Genomic DNA, 19435 nt, shown 5'->3' with positions numbered 1-19435 from the left:
TATGAGAATTGTGTGGCTCCAAATTCATATGTTGAAGTCCTAACCCTCAGAGTGGGGCTGTATTTGGAGATGGAGTCTTTAAAGAGGTCACTGGGGAATTCCCTGGTGGTCCAGTGGTTAGGACTTGGTGCTTTCACTGCCGGGGCCCGGGTTGGATCCCTGGTCGGGGAGATTAAGATCCTGCAAGCTGCGTGGTGCAGCCAGAAAAAAGACAAAAGAGAGAAGTAACTGAGCTAAAATGAGGTCATTAGGGTGGACTGTAAGCCAATTATGACTGATGTTCTTATGAAAAGAGGAGACTAAAACACAGACACACACACAGGGAAGACGATGTGAAGACACAGGGAGAAGATGGACATCTAAAAGGCAAGGGAAGGGACCGCAGAAGAAGTCAGCTCTGTAATACCTTGACCTTGGATTTCTAGCCTCCAGAATTGGGAGAAAATTAATCTCTGTTGTTTAAGCCACCCAGTGTGTGCTATTTTGTTATGGCAGCCCAGGTGAACTAATACACAGTGGCAGAGGGAAGGTGGAGGATCAGGGATGGGGGATAGGAGGGTGGAGAGGGAGGGAAAAGGAGGAGGAAAAAAGGAAAGAGGAGAGAAGTAACCTCGGTGCTCTTCAGTCCTGGAACAACTACTGGGTTCAAAGTAAAAAAATACACATCAAAAATGGTTGGAATTGGATCATTCAACTGTCCATGGTTTTGAGTTAATTGTCTCTGCTAAGATTTTTTTCTCTCTCTGCAACCAAGTTTATTTTTTATATATTGACAATCAAAATTTCATAGTCACTTAAAGATTATGTGCCAGTCTCTTCAAAGCATAATCACTTCCTTCATTTAATCATTGTTCCCTAGCAACTAATTAGTCTTCCCACCATGCTTTGCAAGATAAGATGTAACTGTCAGTATCTTGGTAGGAAGGTGGGGGTTATCTGATACTGCCTACTAGTAGGGTCCTGACCTCTGAACCACAAGGGCTTATTTCCAAACTCCAGAAAATAAATTAGAATAACAGAATCATCCTTAATTCTTTGGAAGAAAGCTTGAGTTTCTTCCTTTTTTTTTGGCCACAGCACACGGGATCTTAGTTCCCCAGTCAGGGATTGAACCCGTGCCCCCTGCAGTGGAAGCACAGAATCCTAACCACTGGACCACCAGGGAGCTTCCCAAAAGTTTAAGTTTCTTATTTCCCAATTAGGTTTTGAGGCATGTGTAATAATTAGGGGAAACACTCCACAAAGCAAAGTGAGAATACTTCACCAAACTACAATTGTGAGTGTGGGGAAGTTTGGGACATTTAATCCTCATTTTTGCATTATTATTGAGCACACTCTATCTCACACTTGACATGTCCAGCAGCAGGCCAGGTGGCAGTGGGATTACAATGTTTTTGTCATCGGTGATGTCCTGGGAAACCAGTCAGAAACACCCAGAAAAGCCTACCTCTCACTTGTGGGTAGGACACTTAAGAATTGTACATTTGGATATCACCTGTCCTGCTGTTGCCACATAATCCCTGACAGAGTCAGATTTGGGGAGGTGGGTGGGAAGAGCTATTGCTGCTCTGGACCTGGCTCAGGCGTGGAGCAAGAGCTGGGTCAAGAAGAGCCTCTGCATAAAGTGGTACAGCCACTACAGAAAACAGTGTGGCTATTCCTCAGAAGATTAAACATAGAACTGCTGCGTGATCCAGCAATCCCACCTCTGGGTAAATATCCAGAGGAAATGAAAACAGGATCTCAAAGAGATCTTCACGCCCACTTCACTTCAAAGTTGTTCTAGAAAAATAGCACTGAGAAAATAGCTTGGAAGATTCTCAAAAAGAACTTTTACAAGGGGTAAGTACCTTACTAAATATGAAAATTGTATTATAAAATACTATAATTAAGAGTGCTATATTAGACCAACAATTAACCTGTATCCTTTTCCCAAAAATACAAAATGCTCTATTTATTATATAATAAATCTCATATATATTTGAATCTACAAACCTATCAATTAGAACGTAATATTCAACAATAGATTCAAATATATAGAGGGTGGATTATTCAGGAAAACATGAACCCAAACTAGTTCTGACATATTAGTATGAAAGAAAATAAAATTTAAGGCCCAAAGCATTACAAAGAAATATTTCAGGTAGTCAGATCAATCCACACACCGAATAAGTCAATCTTATGCTAGGATGCAGCAAGATAGCCTCAAACTATATGGAGTAAACTGTCAGGCCTATAACGAGAAACTAACAAAACCATCGTCTTATTGAAAAACTGTTAGCTGAACCTGGCAAAATCTAGAACAGGTATCAGATATTTACACGGCATAATTATACTGAATATAACAATATATATGCTTAATGAGAACACATGTTCTTCTTAAGCACACATGGAATATTAATAAAAAGTCACTATGTAGAGAACAAAAGAAGTCTCAATAAATTCCAAATAATTGATAACAGGCTCTGGTCCAAATGCAATTAAATTAGAAACAAAGAATTAAAAAATCATTAACAAATAAGTCATTGGTTAAAGAGAAACTCATAGCAGTTACAAAATAGAAATAAAATTACTCTGTAACAAAACTTGCTGAATGCAACTAAATGGTTTATCAAAAATCAAAAAGACTGAAAATAAATGAGCTAAATACTGAACTCAAGAAGCTAGAAGAACATAAAAAGTCATAGAAGTAAACAAAATAAGGGGCAGAAATTAATGAGACCACCAAAACAACCAATAAAGAGAAAAACAACAGAAACAAAACAGCCCTCATTCTTTGAAGTTTAATAAAACAGACAAACCTCTAGTAAGAGGACGACAGAAAAAAGAAGGCACAAATAAACAATACTCAAAGTGAAAGAGAAGACATACACAGTAGACACTTGAAACAAAAGGGAACACTGGGAATAATTTTATACCAATAAATTGGAAAACCCAGATGAACTGGGCAATTTTCCAAAATATATATTACCAAAGTTGACTCAATCAAGAGTATTAAACTAAGTAGGCATTAACATTTACACAAACTGAATGATAGTTTTAGAACTCCTCTTTCTGATACCCCCCAATTATTCTGTTACCACTCACCTTAAAATAAATATTAGGGATAAACTACTTTACAGATAAGTTTTACCAAACATTCCAAGAGGTTAATTCCTATCTCACATAAACTGTCTTGGAGATCGCAGGACAGTGCTGGAAAGCTCTTCCAGGAGCCTGTGACTGACCTGCCTGCAGATGGGTGAAGTGGTCTGGGCTGGTGTGAGAAATGATTGCAGATTGACCTTGACAGTCCTGGAACCAATAGAATTTAAATGCCAAATTTTATTTTAAAAAATCATTTAATAAGGTTTATACGTTTGATATCAATAAGACAAGGCCAATACAAGGAAAATAAAATTATAAAACAATCTCTTCCCTATAAACAGTGGGGCTAAATCATGAGACTAGCTCTGCAAGGTGTTATTATTTCCATTTCATTGATGAGAAAAGTGATGGTAGGCGGTCACAATGGCCATCATTAAAAAGTCTACAAATAATAAATGCTGGAGAGGGTGTGGAGAAAAGGGAACCCTCCTACACTGTTGATGGGAATGTAAATTGATGCAGCCACTAAGGAGAATAGTTTGGAGGTTCCTCAAAAAACTAAAAATAGAGTTGCCATATAATCCAACAACCCCACTCTTGGGCATATCCCCAGACAAAACTATAATTCAAAAAGATACATGCACCCCAGTGTTCATTGCAGCTCTATTCACAATTGCCAAGACATGGAAACAACCTAAATGTCCATCAACAGATGAATGGATAAAGAAGATGTGGTACCTATACACAATGGAATACTACTCGGCCATAAAAAAGAATGAAATAATGCCATTTGCAGCAACATGGATGGGCCTAGAGCTTATCATACTAAGTGAAGTAAGTCAGACAGAGAAAGACATATATCATATGATATCACTTATATGTGGAATCTAAAATATGACACAAATGAACTTATCTATGAAGAAAAACAAACTCACAAATATAGAGAACAGACTTGTGGTTGCCAAGCATGGGGGGCGGGGCAGGGGGAGGGAAGGAGTGGGAGTGTGGGATTAGCAGATGCAAACTATTATATACAGGATGGATAAACAACAAGGTCCTACAGTATAGCACACGGAACTATATTCAATATCCTGTGATAAACCACAATGGAAAATAATTATGAAAAAGAATATATATATATGTATAACAGAGTCACTTTGCTGTACAGCACAAATTAAACACAACATTGTAAGTCAACTGTACTTCGATAAATTTTTTTTTAAAAAGTGGTAGTAGGTAACAGCGCTACCTGGCTCACGGTGGAGCTGGATTTAGTATCAGTTCCCTCCGGTCTTTTCCGCACTGGAGGGATCGGTTGCCCTTCCCTCTAGCCTTCCACCACTAAGGGGATTTCTGGCGACCCCTGGTTGGGGGAGAAGAACTCACCAGGATGGGCTCCATGAGCTTCCCCTCCGGCATGACTGAGCGGTTCATCTTGGTGATGCGCTCCAGTGTAACCAGGGCAGCCTGAGTGTTCCTGGTAGAGACACTGAACCAAGCAGATTCAGGAATAAACTGGGCACAGATGACAAAGAACACCAGAGTTGCAACTGCTGTGGACCCCAGAGGTACCACTATCACGGTTCCATACACTACACTGTCTCAGTTCCCCGAGATGGGAAAGGATGTAGCAAGCTTTACAGCAAAAATATAGCAGCTGTACTCTTGCAACCCTAGCGGAACAAAGAGTTTCCTTCCCCTTATCGCTGTCCCATCTCGGACGACAGTGGACTGATACGGAGCTTCACCCCAGTTCGACCCAACCTACTTAACACAATGAAATTCTTCCATCCAATGTGTAAACAGCCGCTGCCCGGGGTCCCTGGCGCCTCTCCACTCCTCCATCACCCGGCCACTCCCCCAGGAATCCCAGGACCTCACACAGTGCAAGAACCTAAAGGGTGACCATGGCAGGGCCTCCAGCACCCACGAGTGGAGGAACCATCCTGACTGTAGAGGCCTACAACCCACTGATTACGGCATATTTTGAACACCACACTCAGAAAACAGCACAGCCCTCCACTGATGCTGGGACATTGGTACCTCCACGCAATGAAGGCCAGTGGGTTCTTCCTCAGCAAAGCATCTTCCCCAGCAGCATCCTCTTCACCATTCCCTAGCCAGGGGGCAGTTCAGGTCATCCTCATCACCCACTGGGATTAATCTGATCATTTCTAACTGCTTTTCTGACCTTTTCTGTCTTCCCTCCTACAGCCTCCACACAGCCATGTACCAACTTCCCAGTACATAACCCCTTCCACACCCCCAGTGCCCCTGGTCCTCAAGGCCCTTTGTAATCTGCACACAGGCCTGTCTTTCCAGCCGGCCTCCCACCAGCGCCCCACATTCCAGCCATTCCAGCCTGCCTGCTCTCCCCCAAACATATTCTGCATTCACACCTTCATGACTGGGCTTGTGCATTAACTCTGCCAAAACACCCTTTCCACAGTGAGCCGACTGAGACACATACTTAAATAAGGAGAGAGGTGGACATGAGAAAGATATCTGTGGGGCAACAAGGCCGCTGGGCCAGCTGGAGGGGAGGCCAAGAGGGAGCCCATGAGCTTGGTTACCATGAAGGCCATGATGAGGAAGATGCCAGGGATGGAGGCGATGCAGATGAGCCAGCGCCACCCGATGGTGGGGATGATCACGGAAGCCAGGCCAATGATGAGCAGGGAGCCGGCTCACCAGAAAACCTGGGGCAGAGGGAAGGTTAACGTCCTCCTGTTGATGCTGCACAGCCCCTCCAGGAGCCACCCTCTTCTGCATTGTAACTGTAAGTGGGTGAGATGGGAGGACTTCCCTGGCGGTCCAGTGGTTAGGACTCTGTGCTCTCACTGCCAAGGGTGCAGGTTCAATCCCTGGTCGGGGAACTAAGATCCCACAAGCTGCGCCCCCAAAAAGAAAAAGAAAAGAAAGAATGAAAGAAGGTGAGATGGGAGAGAGGCTTTAGTTAAGGAGCAGCACCGCCTCCAGGACCTGGATGAACTGGGGAAGCTACTTCACTTCTCCACGACTCTGTTTGCTTGTCTATAAGTGGAAGACTCAGCAAGACGGGGTCAGCAATGTCACCAAAGTTTTACAAATCTGGGACCCAAGACATTGACTTTCTTCTCTTGAATAAATAATACATTCCCTGGTTCGTAACTCAAGGTACAAAGGAGAGCACTGTGAACAGACCCGCCTCTACTCTTAGTTCCCTGCCGTCCAGTTCCTCTTCTCTGAAGAAACCAATATCACCAGTTTCTTATATCCTTCCAAAGCTGCTTGAAACATACACAAGCTAGTAAGGATATCTGTTCTTTGTTCACAAATGGTAACATAGTAAAAATATTTCTCAACACTGCTTTTTTGTACTGAAAAATTTATCTTGAGATCATTTTATATCACCAAATAACATGAGAGCCACCTATGACCAGGCCCCATGAGTTTGGAACTAGAACAATTCTGAGTGTTACTCTGAGCATTATTTTCCCATCAGAAGATGAGAAGTAGATGATAACTCCATTCCACCTCACAGAGATGGAGAGAAGAGAATATTAAAAAAGACCCTTTGAACTTATCTTTGATAAAGGAGGCAAGAATATACAGTGGAGAAAAGACAGCCTCTTCAATAAGTGGTGCTGGGAAAACTGGACAGCTACATGTAAAAGTATGAAATTAGGGCTTCCCTGGTGGCAGAGTGGTTGAGAGTCCGCCTGCCGGTGCAGGGCACACGGGTTCGTGCCCCGGTCCAGGAAGACCTCACATGCCGTGGAGCGGCTGGGCCCGTGAGTCATAGCCGCTGATCCTGCGCGTCCAGAGCCTGTGCTCCGCAACGGGAGAGGCCACAACAGTGAGAGGCCTGCGTACCACACACACACACACAAAAAGTATTAAATTAGAACACTCCCTAACACCATACACAAAAATAAACTCAAAATGGATTAAAGACCTAAATGTAAGGCCAGACACTATAAAACTCTTAGAGAAAAACATAGGCAGAACACTCTATGACATAAATCACAGCAAGATCCTTTTTGACCCACCTCCTAGGGAAATGGAAATAAAAACAAAAGTAAACAAATGGGACCTAATGAAACTTCAAAGCTTTGCACAGCAAAGGAAACCATAAACAAGATGAAAAGACAACCCTCAGAATGGGAGAAAATATTTGCAAATGAAGCAACTGACAAAGGATTAATCTCCAAAATATACAAGCAGCTCATGCAGCTCAATATCAAAAAAACAAACAACCCAATCCAAAAATGGGCAGAAGACCTAAATAGACATTTCTCCAAAGAAGATATACAGACTGCCAACAAACACATGAAAGAATGCTCAACATCACTAATCATTAGAGAAATGCAAATCAAAACTACAATGAGATATCATCTCACACTGGTCAGAATGGCCATCATCAAAAAATCTAGAAACAACAAATGCTGGAGAGAGTGTGGAGAAAAGGGAACCCTCTTGCACTGTTGGTGGGAATGTAAGTTGATACAGCCACTATGGAGAACAGTATGGAGGTTCCTTAAAAAACTAAAAACAGAACTACCATATGACCCAGCAATCCCACTGCTGGGCATATACCCTGAGAAAACCATAATTCAAAAGGAGTCATGTACCAAAATGTTCATTGCAGCTCTATTTACAATAGCCCGGAGATGGAAACAACCTAAGTGTCTATCAACAGATGAATGCATAAAGAAGATGTGACACTATGTACAATGGAATATTACTCAGCCATAAAAAGAAACGAAATTGAGTTATTTGTAGTGAGGTGGATGGACCTAGAGTCTGTCATACAGAGTGAAGTCAGTCAGAAAGGGAAAAACAAATACTGTATGCTAACATATATATATGGAATCTAAGAAAAAACAAAAAAAAGTCCTGAAGAACCTAGGGGCGAGATGGGAATAAAGACACAGACTTACTAGAGAATGGACTTGAGGACACGGGGAGGGGGAAGGGTAAGCTGTGACAAAGTGAGAGAGTGGCATGGACATATATACACTACCAAATGTAAAATAGATAGCTAGTGGGAAGCAGCCACATAACACAGGGAGATCAGCTCGGTGCTTTGTGACCACGTAGAGGGGTGGGAAAGGGAGGGTGGGAGGAAGGGAGACGCAAGAGGGAGGAGATATGGGGATATATGTATATGTATAACTGATTCACTTTGTTATAAAGCAGAAATAACACACCATTGTAAAGCAATTATACTCCAATAAAGATGTTAAAAAAATAAAAGACCCTTTGGGAGGCTAATTAAGGGGTGACTATTTCATCACCAAAGAATTCTATTTAAAAACAAAAAAAGAATATTTCAGAAAGTGATTAGGCTATGAAAAAAAGAAAGTAATGTGATGGAGAGTGACTTTTAATGATCAGGGATGATCTTTCTGAAGAGGCAACGTGTAAGAAGGCCAGTAATAAGCCATTGCAGTAGATCAGGTAAGAGGTGATGTGGCGTTGAAAAGGATTTTAGTAGTGAAATGGCAAAAAAAAAAAAAAAAATTTATCTGATGGATTTGGCACACATTGTGGAGGTAAAGGCAACAGGATCTGCTGATGGACACGGCAGTTGTAGGTCCACTAATAGGGGGTGAGTCAGTGGGGCTCAGTGATTGATTGAATGGTGATGATGGAAAGGGAGGGGTCCAGGACAGCTCTTGAATGTGTGGCTCAGAAAACTGAGGGGACAGAGCTTGCTATGAAATGACAGTGGAGACATGGACAGAAGAGGCTCCAGACGAAGATGGAGAGATCAGGTCTATGAATGTTGTATTTGAGGAGCCTGCAGGATATTCGAGTGGCTATCACGTAACTGGCCACCTGGGTCTGAAGTTCAAGGAGATGCTCTTGGTTGTAGATAAATTCGGGGGAGGTAATAGGTACACAGATAGCTAAAACCACTGGACTCCTCAATTATCAGTAGATGACCCCAGGAGACCTGGAAAATAAGACCAGCAAGGAGAAGACATAACCAGGAAACAGGACAAAGAATGAGTAGCAGGTGGAAGAGACAATGTTCACAGATGAGCTTGAACAGGATTATGCCCATTAAATGCCGTTAAGTGTAAAATCGAACCCCTAACTGTTGAAAGTATGGGTGTTCATCTTAACAAAGATCAGAAGAAGAAAGCTGGGAAGAACGTAAAGAGTTAGCGTTCAGTATTTATTAGCGAATAATTTTTTTTGTTGCCTAAATTTAGTGTCAGAAAAATTAAACATAAAATTTAAAATGTTCTCCTACTGCCTTATTTATTGCCCAACATATAATGCTTCAGTGGGAAGCGTCATCACTTTCCTGGGCTCTGAAAGTCAGGGCTTTTGGATAACGATGACATCAAAGATGGTACAAGGGCACCTAGATTGCTTCTGGATGCAAAACCTCTAGTCAGTAGCCAGCAGGGGTCTGAGGAGGGTGGGGGCGCATCCCCACCTTCTCACCTGGATAAATGGCTCAGCTGGGAGGAGACAATTACAGAAGTTCCCACAGGCATGAGCCAGTTATGGAATTGCAGACCCGAGTATCCACAAGGGAGACTCTAAAAGGGGTGGAAGCTGTATCCCTCCACTGAAGACCCAGTGGGGAGAGAATGTTCATCCCAGATGCATTCCTGAGCTTCTGTCATTCTAGTGAAACCAGCCAGCAGAATGTTTCCTGAGGAAGGGGTCACTGTGTTCTAAATGCTGCTGCTGGATGATATACATCCTGGCTCAGAAAACCTTGGAATTGGACTTCTCGTGTCAAGCATCCCTAATGCTCTTTGGTTGGTACCAAGTAACAGGAGTATGCTAATCAAAGAACAATCAACCAACCAGAAGAAACACCATGTACACCATATCCTACAGGTACAGGTTACTGTACCAAGTAACAGGAGTATGCTAATCAAAGAACAATCAACCAACCAGAAGAAACACCATGTACACCATATCCTACAGGATCGGAAGACTGATCAGAAGAACTCCCATTTTACCTTACCTGAGACAAGGGGAGCATATAGCCTCGATATTTTGTAGGCAAAACTTCAGTCTTTATGATTAGCCTAAACAGGAAGGGGGAAAAAATACAATCATGCTTTTATAAAACCAAATAACTTTTTTAAAAAAATCATAATTTTTCTTGTCACAGGGATAAAGAATTCAAAAACATAAATATTCAGCATTGTAAAATGATAAGAAATAGGTGTGTTGGTCTCTGTCCCTGGTTCCTGCTAACCTGGAAACCTTGGGATTTCCTGGGTGATAGGAGCATCATTTGTTCTAATGCAGAGACTCTTGATGAGTCCTGGATGGGGGCTGGTCTAGAAAAACCAAGCCATGATTAGAATCTTGGAACTTTCAGCCCTAACCTCCACTCCTCTGGAGAGAAGAGAGGGGCTGGAAAATGAGTTAATAATCAATCATGCCTATGTGATGAAGCCTCCATAAAAATTCCTAACATACAGGGTTCGGAGAGCTTCCAGGTTGGTGAACATAGCTATGTGCTGGGAGGCGGTGCACCGCAAACTCCACGGGGACAGATGCTCCTGTTCTTGGCATCTTTCCAGACCTTGCCCTGTGTATTTCTCCTCAGCTGGTTATTTATCTGTTTCCTTTAAAATATCCTTTGTAACAGATCTGCAATTAGTAAACTTTTCCTGGATTCTCTGAGACACTCTAGCAAATTATTGAGCCTGAGGAGTTTGTGGGAACTTCCAATTTGTAGCAAGTCAGACAGAAGTTGTGGGTAACCTGGGGACCTACTACTGGTGATTGGTGTCTGAAGTGGAGGACAGTCTTGTGGGACTGAGCCCTAAACCTGCGGGGTCTACGCAAACTCCAGCGAGGGTCAGAATTGAATGGAATTATAGGACACCCAGCGGGTGTTGGAGAATTGGTTGGCGTGTAAAGAAATCCACACGTTTGGTGTCAGAAGTGAAGTATTGGCAGAATTATTGAGTGAGTGTGTAAAGAAAAACAGAAGAGAGATTTTTCCCTGTACGATCATACACCAAAATACAATTATTAACCCATGTAAGAAAACAATATAAAATAAACTTCTAAGTGCTCTTCTGTTTACATTTTTATTCCCAAAGTTATTTTAAACCTTCAACCATGTAAGAGATATTAGCCTCATTTCTTTCACCAAGAGAAACACTGTCAAAATATTTTGCCAAGCCTGATTCCCTTTTCTAAAACATATGTGGGAAATTAAAATACGCCCAAGAGGGCTTCCCTGGTGGCGCAGTGGTTGGGAATCCGCCTGCCAATGCAGGGGACATGGGTTCGTGCCCCGGTCCGGGAGGATCCCACATGCCGCAGAGCGGCTAGGCCCGTGAGCCACAACTACTGAGCCTGCGCGTCTGGAGCCTGTGCTCCGCAACGGGAGAGGCCACGACAGTGAGAGGCCCGTGCACCGCGATGAAGAGTGGCCCCCGCTCACTGCAGCTGGAGAAAGCCCTCGCACAGAAACAAAGACCCAACACTGCCAAAAATAAATATAAAATAAATAAATTAATTAAAAAAAAAATACGCCCAAGAGAAAGCAAATAGTTTCTCCAACTAATGATGACAGTCAAAGCACAGGTTTCTAATTAAGTACATATTAATTTTTTGAATAGGAGAACAAATGGACTTCTATCTCATCTGTTGTCTAATTGTTCTTATCTGTTGCAGTTATTAACCAGGGTTTGGAGTTTTAACATATTTATTGAGCTGCTTCCTCAGGGATGTTTTCAAATTCTACTTAACTTCTCCGCCTTTAGGGCTCCAGAGCACAGAGTGATGCTTAACTTATGCCCCCAGAGAAGAACGATTCTTTCCCTAACACGTTAGGGTAATAATTAGGTGCTTTGACATCTCCTAATATATTCTAAGGGCAACTTGCTCCAAGGCACCCAGGAGAAAGTAGCTTGAGGAGCCTTGTTCATTTAAGGGAGGCTCCCAAGTTGCTGAACATTTAGCATTACAACTCTCACATCCCTGAATGATGAGGTATTACACACCTATCCCAGGGCAGAAAAAAGACAGGCAGCAGCATAGCTGTTTCCATCTGTCTCACCTGCTCTGCAAATTCACTTTGACACAGTCTTCAGTTACAGTGCCGTGGCACGTTAAAAGTTACTCCTGAACGTTACAGGTGCTGATGGTCAAACTAAAGTCTTCCAGAAATTCTCAATAAATTAATGGATTGTGTCTGGGTTGACATTTTTGTTATCTACCTCATACGGCACTTTTTGTTAGCATTTAGTCTAACAAAATATTATTTATCTAAAAAATGCTGATCAGCCTTAGGAACAAAGAAATTAACACATGCTCAGGCTAGCACCCTGCTAGCCTCACCATCAAACATCATTTTGACGGGCAAAGAGCTCCTAGTGGAATGAGCAGCCATCGCTGGGGGGAGGGGGGGACTCAAAAATGATTAGCACAAGTGAAGTGTATAGATTTGAAACTTACTGATGCTCTTAGTCTATTAGCCACAGTGAATGTGGTTCACAGACTAAGTGGATGTGTCTCTGGGTGTTCACATATCTCCCTCTGGGGTCCTCTAGGTGATGTCTTTACCCTTGGGCATGGCCAGACACGCCGCAGCCCACCATCGTCCGCAGGAAGACAAACCAGATGTACGAGGGAGAGAATGAGGTCAGCAAGGAGAAGTTGGCTCCCCACAGGAACGAGATGAGCAAAATCTGAAGCAACAAAAGGAGACATTAATGGGACCTGCCCCCATGGAAGGTCAGGAAGCAAACCTAACTTCTGAAGGTGACTTTTAGTTTCCTCCAGATGTTTGCTTCTCTGTGGAGCTAATTTTTAGCGAGCTTACCGATCACTCGCAATCATCAGACAATACAATTCATATCATTTTATTGTCTGAAAGCCCAGACATCCCGAGTTTAGATCATTCTTCAAAACTCCCCACAGCCTCCGCCCTCACAGGTGACAGGAACCTGAACTTGTAAATCAGAATGCAGAAACTTGTCCTCCCTGCTTACAGGGATGTTGGGAGCACAACGAAGCACTGTGCTGGAATGAGTATAAGGAGAAAATGGAAGGATTTGCTTTTTCTCTAATCGTAAGGACAATACAAGTTTATAGTAGAAAATATGGCAAAAAGAAAAAGATATAAAAATATTTAAATCACTTTTGATTCTCCAACCCAGAGAAAATACTATTAACACAGTTTTATCCTATTTTCACTGAATATAAGGGAAAACATAATATTAATAGCTGCAAAATATTCCAGTGAAAAGACATACTATAATCCATGTAATGTAACACATAAACCTTGCCCCTCTGGTTGAATGTTGAAGTGGTTTCACATTTTCTATTAAAATCAGCTGTGACAATGTCTGTGCATCAATCTTTGTGGTTCTCTGATGACCTGAACAGTCTAGGTTTCTGGAAGACAAATGATCAGATAAGGAGAATGGATATTCTCAAGGTTCTTGACTTATGCTACCAAATTGATGGTCAGAAAAATTACATCAATTGTATGTGAGGGTGTCTAGACACTTGCAGATTTCTTTAAGAAAAGTAAAAATTCCTTATGGATTTGGTGTTTGATATGGCTTTGATAACAGGAAAAAATGATATCTTGCTATGTAATTTTGCTTCTAATAACTCCTGTGATTGAATGTTTTTCAAGGTTTCTTGACCATCTGTATGTCTCTTTTTGTAAAATGCCTTTTTTGTGCTCTCCACATTTTTTTGAGATACTTGTGGTTTCATATTAATTTGTAAGAATCTATGATATTTTGTGCACTTCAAAACATACATCCAAGCCTATTACTGTTTTGTGGGGGACTTCTCTCTTTGTATTTACACCTAGAGAGGTCTTTACCACCAGAAATCAGACAAGAAGAGAAGAGAGACCTGGGTTTATCATCAGAAGACATAGTTTTACGTCTTGATGTGGAATCTCAATACATGTGTGACATCGAGCAAGTGGGTTAGTTTCAAAGCTACCCCCAAGTTAACTAATGTGAAACTGCTTATGTTTATACATGCAATTCTCACATTCTGCCTGTTATGTTCTAACTAGGCTCATCCGTCAGCTGTACACCTGGACTATGGGGACCAGGTATGGGGACGGGTATCTCGGGGAAGGATGAGAAAGCAGGAAGACAAGCCTGGAATTCAGGCATGTGGTGTCAGAGAAGGATGTTTCTGTACTTTCTAACTTGGGTATTGACAGAGAAATGTCCACAAAAGAAAAGCAGTGGTGATGTCACCACAAAAGAACACACAAAAGAAAATTCTAAATCATCCTTCAAAGCCAACCTACCTTCCAGCGGCCATATCTGTCAGCCAAGAGGCCAAAGAGGATGCTGAATACCATGTAGCCAAAAAACACCATCTGGAGGTGGGGTGAAAAGAAATTATCCTCTAAGCAGCGTTTTCATAATATGCTAATTACTACCTTAAGCATTCACCCACCTGAACTAAAAGAAGACGGGAAACGTGGGAGGATTGGAAGTTGAAGAACAGGCTTTCACAAAGCTCTCCCCTGACTCCTGTATAACATGTTCAGGGCTTCAGAGGTTGACGATTCCCACACCTGAAGTCACTGACACCAGGTAGAAACAGGAGTCCTAGAAGCAGGTAACTGCTTTGCCTCTGATCCAAGATGACAGCACTGGCCTCATTCTACTCAGATGTACAATTGTGAATTTCCATTTTAATAAGAAGACTCAAAAAGTCTATTCAGGCATGCTCTGTCTTATTCAAGTTGAGACGTCTAGAAGCAGTCTTCCTTCAGGTTATTACAGGGAAACCTAACTTTCAACAAACACCAAAACCAGTCATCCATTTAGAAACATTCTTCATCACTAATATAAACCTACCTTTTTTCCTTACGTCTTCTCACAATAGCTTTTCCTTGATAAAATTCAAGAACTTGGGTGTGATACCAGCGATGTAACTCAGCCTGAGCTGTACTCTTACGTGTAAGCCTTTAGGTGACTTATTTTTCTGCCTCCAGCAGTTCCAAGCTTTACTTAACTCTCCTTTCTAGTAAGATCCCTGACTGACTGCTTCCAGGGTAATCAAAGGAAAGGTGTTAGCTGGCATTTCTAACACTTTTTCAGTGAAAAAGCTCTTTCTCTCTGCTGCCTGCTTTGCTTTTTCTTTTTCCCCCTGACTCTTCATAAGGAAGACTCAAAAGCATTTCTTCTACAGGGAACTATAAAAAAAAAATCATATTTATACTCGAACAACAAAAGCCATACGTTTCCTCTGTGTACTGTTCTCTCTAGGACAGAGTTGAAGGAAGGAAAAGCCAATATTTTCAATGCCCAGCCTGGGATAGATGCCGCACCGTAATGAAATCTAGTCAGTCCTCAGCAAAATGATAAAAATAAGGACAATGGGACACATTTTGCATAAATCCAAATTTATTCATTATGAAGGGTGCTTTTTATTCTGGAAGAATTTTCTTTCTGACTGTTGGTATTAACATGCCCTTATTATTTATTTTTATTTTTATTTTTTGAAAGATGACGGTAGTTGATGGCAAGATTTTCTGCCTCTTTCTCTTGGTTGGAGGTTAAAATTTTCCTCCTACCCTTCTACATTCTTTGGCTGGTCTAATAATTAAATTGATTTATGACAGATTGACAGGAGAAAAGCAAGTTTAAGTTTGTATGTACAGGAGTCCCATAAAAATATAAGACCGAAGGGCAAGTTGGACAGTAGAGGCTTATGTGCCACCTTGAGCCGAGGAATGGGAGGGGACCTGGGGCTTCAAAGGTGGGGGGGGGGTAATTCACAGGACAATAAGAAGAGCAGATGTTTGGTAATTAGATGTTTGCCCTGCCACACAGATAGGTCATTCAGATGAAAGTCATCTCTGGCAATAACTCTCTCTCTCTGAGCCAGGCCCCCCATCTAAATTCTTTTAGGTGGTTAAGGGAAATGTAAAAGTTTTTCTTGAGTCGGCTGGGTGTTGATTGCCTTCAGCTCAAAATAATTCACAGGCCAAAGGGGCATATTTTGGGGTCACATGTTCTGCTCCCTTTTCCTCTTCTTCTGATGGCCTTCCTTGTCAAATATATATATTTTTAATCTTAACCTTATGTCAGCCACACCATTTTTTTGAGAAGTCATATCAGCTGGTGAATCTCCAAACTTTGGGTCTCCTGATATAAGCAGTTTCTATTGTGGAACCTGCAATTATCAAACTCCCTCCAAGAAGGGAAAGGTGAATTTTTTTTTTTTTTAATCAACTTGAATAATAGGAAATGATAGACAAACTGCCTGTGGCAGGGAGGAAATTAGTTCTTAGGACTTAAAATACTTTATTGAGGGCTTCCCTGGTGGCGCAGTGGTTGAGAGTCTGCCTGCCGATGCAGGGGACATGGGTTCGAGCCCCGGTCCGGGAAGATCCCACATGCCGCAGAGCGGCTGGACCCGTGAGCCATGGCCGCTGAGCCTGCGCGTCCGGAGCCTGTGCTCTGCAACGGGAGAGGCCACAACAGTGAGAGGCCCGCGTACCGCAAAAAAAAAACAAAAAAACTTTATTGAGATGCTGTGTTAATAACACTGTATTAAAGTGAATTAGCTGATTAATAAAAGTAAAGGAAACAGGGACTTCCCTGGCGGTCCAGTGGTTAAGACTTTGCCTTCTAATGCAGGGGGTGCGTGTTCGATCCCTGGTCAGGAAGCTAAGATCCCATGTGCCTCGTGGCCAAAAAACCAAAACATAAAACAGAAGCAATATTGTAACAAATTCAATAAAGACTTTAAAAATGGTCCACATCAAAAAAAAAATCTTTAACAGCAACAATAAAAAAAAGTAAAGAGTCAACTAAAATTAAATTCAAATTTTACTCTGTTCTCCCGCATAAGTGACAGATTTTTACTCCTTGCTTTCTTCCCATTCAGTGTAAAAAAGTGACTTTCCTAAGGCTGAGTTCTTTACTATTAAGCCTGTCTAGAGAATAAACCTTAACTCCAAGCCTATGTGAACCCCAAAGCTTGTGAACTCTAATCCTGGGGACCACATAGAGACAGGGATTAATCTCTCTCTCTCTCTCTCTCTCTCTCTCTCCTCTCCCCTCCCCCTCCCCTACCTTGGAGGGCCTGCTCCTTTCTACAGTTTTGTTTCTCCAGCACTAACTCTCTTATTCACAAAAAATGTGAGGGACATAATTCACTCACAATCCTTAAGGCCTTAAGTCTTCATGGCCAGACCGTCCAGAAAGTGGAGATGAAGCTGGGGGATGGGAAGCCTGGGACATGGTGAAAATGCTGCCTCTTTGCTAAACCAGTCTGAGGCCTTCCTGTTAGTAAGGTTGTGGTCAGTGAGCCCAGGGGACAGATGGGACTCATAGCCAGGATGACAGAGACTAAATGACAGGAGGAGGCAAGGAACTTGGAGCAGGGAGCAGTCACATCTTGGGTGAGTTGAATTACCTAGAGAAAAGACTTGTGAGCTGTGCCCCACCTAACAAGGGAAGCCAGGTTACTGCTGACATTGAGAAGCCTCTTTAGGCACCAGTAGGAACAACATAAAAGCAACCAACGAGATGTGAGCTGTGAATATAGAAATGGTACCATAAAGTATAGTTTCATGACAGTTACAGATGCAAACACCACACCTGGACCACCAACATTCTCAGGAATGAAGACGCGTAGACCTACAAACCAGCTGTGGTACACTGATAACTGCACAAAACGTTACAGCAGTGACCCTAAAGCTACAAGGATGGACAAGGCATGCTTTCAAAACTGTACTTTTTTTTTTTTTTTGCGGTACGCGGGCCTCTTACTGCTGTGGCCTCTCTCGTTGCGGAGCACAGGCTCTGGACGCGCAGGCTCAGCGGCCATGGCTCACGGGCCCAGCTGCTCCGCGGCATGTGGGATCCTCCTAGACCGGGGCACGAACCCGTGTCCCCTGCATCGGCAGGCGGACTCTCAACCACGGCGCCACCAGGGAAGCTGTAAACTGTACATATTTTATACATAAAAGAAAACAAAACACCATGAGTCACTTAACTATTGGTACAAGCCCTAATAAGGTCTTTAGTTATTTTTATTTATACCCTCTCTCTCTTCTAAAAGTATTAGGAAAACTTAAAAATGGAACAAGTGCAATTTTAAAGAAGGAAACAGAGCTAAAAGAATAAAGGCAGGGCTTCCCTGGTGGCGCAGTGGTTGAGAGTCCGCCTGCCGATGCAGGGGACATGGGTTCGAGCCCTGGTCCGGGAAGATCCCACATGCCATGGAGCAACTAAGCCTGTGCGCCACAACTACTGAGCCTGCGCTCTAGAGCCCGCAAGCCACAACTACTGAGCCCATGCACCTAGAGCCTGTGCTCCACAACAAGAGAAGTCACCGCGATAAGAAGCCCATGTACCACAACAAAGAGTAGCCCCCACTCACTGCAACTAGAGAAAGCCCGCGCACAGTAATGAAGACCCAACGCAGCCCAAAATGAATAAACTAAACTAATAAATAAATAAATAGATAGATAAACAACAAGGACCCACTGTTAGCACAGGGAACTACATTCAATATCTTGTAATAACCTATAATGGAAAAGAATCTGAAAAAGAGTATATATATTCATATATATATATATATGTATATACACACACACATATGTATACATAATATATATAAAACCGAATCACTTTGTTGTATACCTGAAACTTATACAACATTGTAAATCAACTACACGTCCATTAAAAAAAAAAAAATTAAATGTCAGACCCAACAGAAACTACAGGAGAAATAAAAGTTCTATAGCTAGCAAAAAAAAAAAGGGTACTGAATTCCCAGAAGACAGAACACAGATATTCATTTGCTCATAACCAAACAACTGCCAAAGGTGGAAGAAAAGTATTTGGGAATTATCTACCCCACAGGGTTCCCGCTCCCTCTCACATCCCTCCCTGAGCGGACAACCCCAAGCTGGAGGGAAGTGGAAGACTCTACATGTCCGACGATGAATTAGCTTGGGAGACTCAGAGGATCTCCGAGCACTCACCCCCATGCTGCCCATGATCAGAAAGAGGGCAATGTGGAAACGTCTGAATCCAATGGTCTCCACGGCGTCCTCCACGGTGAATGTCTTTGACTCTAACAAGGAGAGGCAAAGTGAAAGCAACAGCCTCTGTGGGAAGGGAATGTATGCAGATCATCACTCACCCCAGAGGATGTTGGAAAACCAATTTGTTATTATAAAAATAGTAAGTACAGGGAAGAGGGGGAATTAAATGGTAACTTGAGGACCAGAGATTTCTATGATCCCCTTACCTTTTGGCTGTGGCTCTGGGGTCCCCAGGTTCAACTCCCGAAGGCTAATGATGGTGACCGGCTCTGTCCGCTTGGCTGCCATCTTGTAAATGGTTCCAATTCCCCACACGGC

At 42.5% G+C, this 19435-nt stretch overlaps 1 protein-coding gene across 1 annotated transcript in view; it reads right to left on the bottom strand.

The window, feature by feature from the left end:
• Positions 1 to 19435, bottom strand: part of SVOPL (SVOP like) — a gene marked incomplete at its 3' end in the record, with an annotated part of 74369 nt that extends 54934 nt beyond the window's left edge. Inside the window, 8 exon segments of the mRNA XM_082661632.1 lie at positions 4474 to 4602; positions 5661 to 5774; positions 5778 to 5786; positions 10064 to 10127; positions 12631 to 12755; positions 14351 to 14449; positions 19004 to 19146; positions 19324 to 19435. Coding sequence (XP_082517758.1) covers positions 4474 to 4602; positions 5661 to 5774; positions 5778 to 5786; positions 10064 to 10127; positions 12631 to 12755; positions 14351 to 14449; positions 19004 to 19146; positions 19324 to 19405 — 765 coding nt within the window. The 5' untranslated portion in view covers positions 19406 to 19435.

The sequence above is a fragment of the Grampus griseus genome, assembly GCF_964374135.1.
Source record: "Grampus griseus genome assembly, chromosome: 9".
Lineage (NCBI taxonomy): Eukaryota > Metazoa > Chordata > Mammalia > Artiodactyla > Delphinidae > Grampus > Grampus griseus.
Note: the sequence above shows the minus strand (reverse complement) of the source record. Positions and strands in the feature narration are given on the sequence as shown.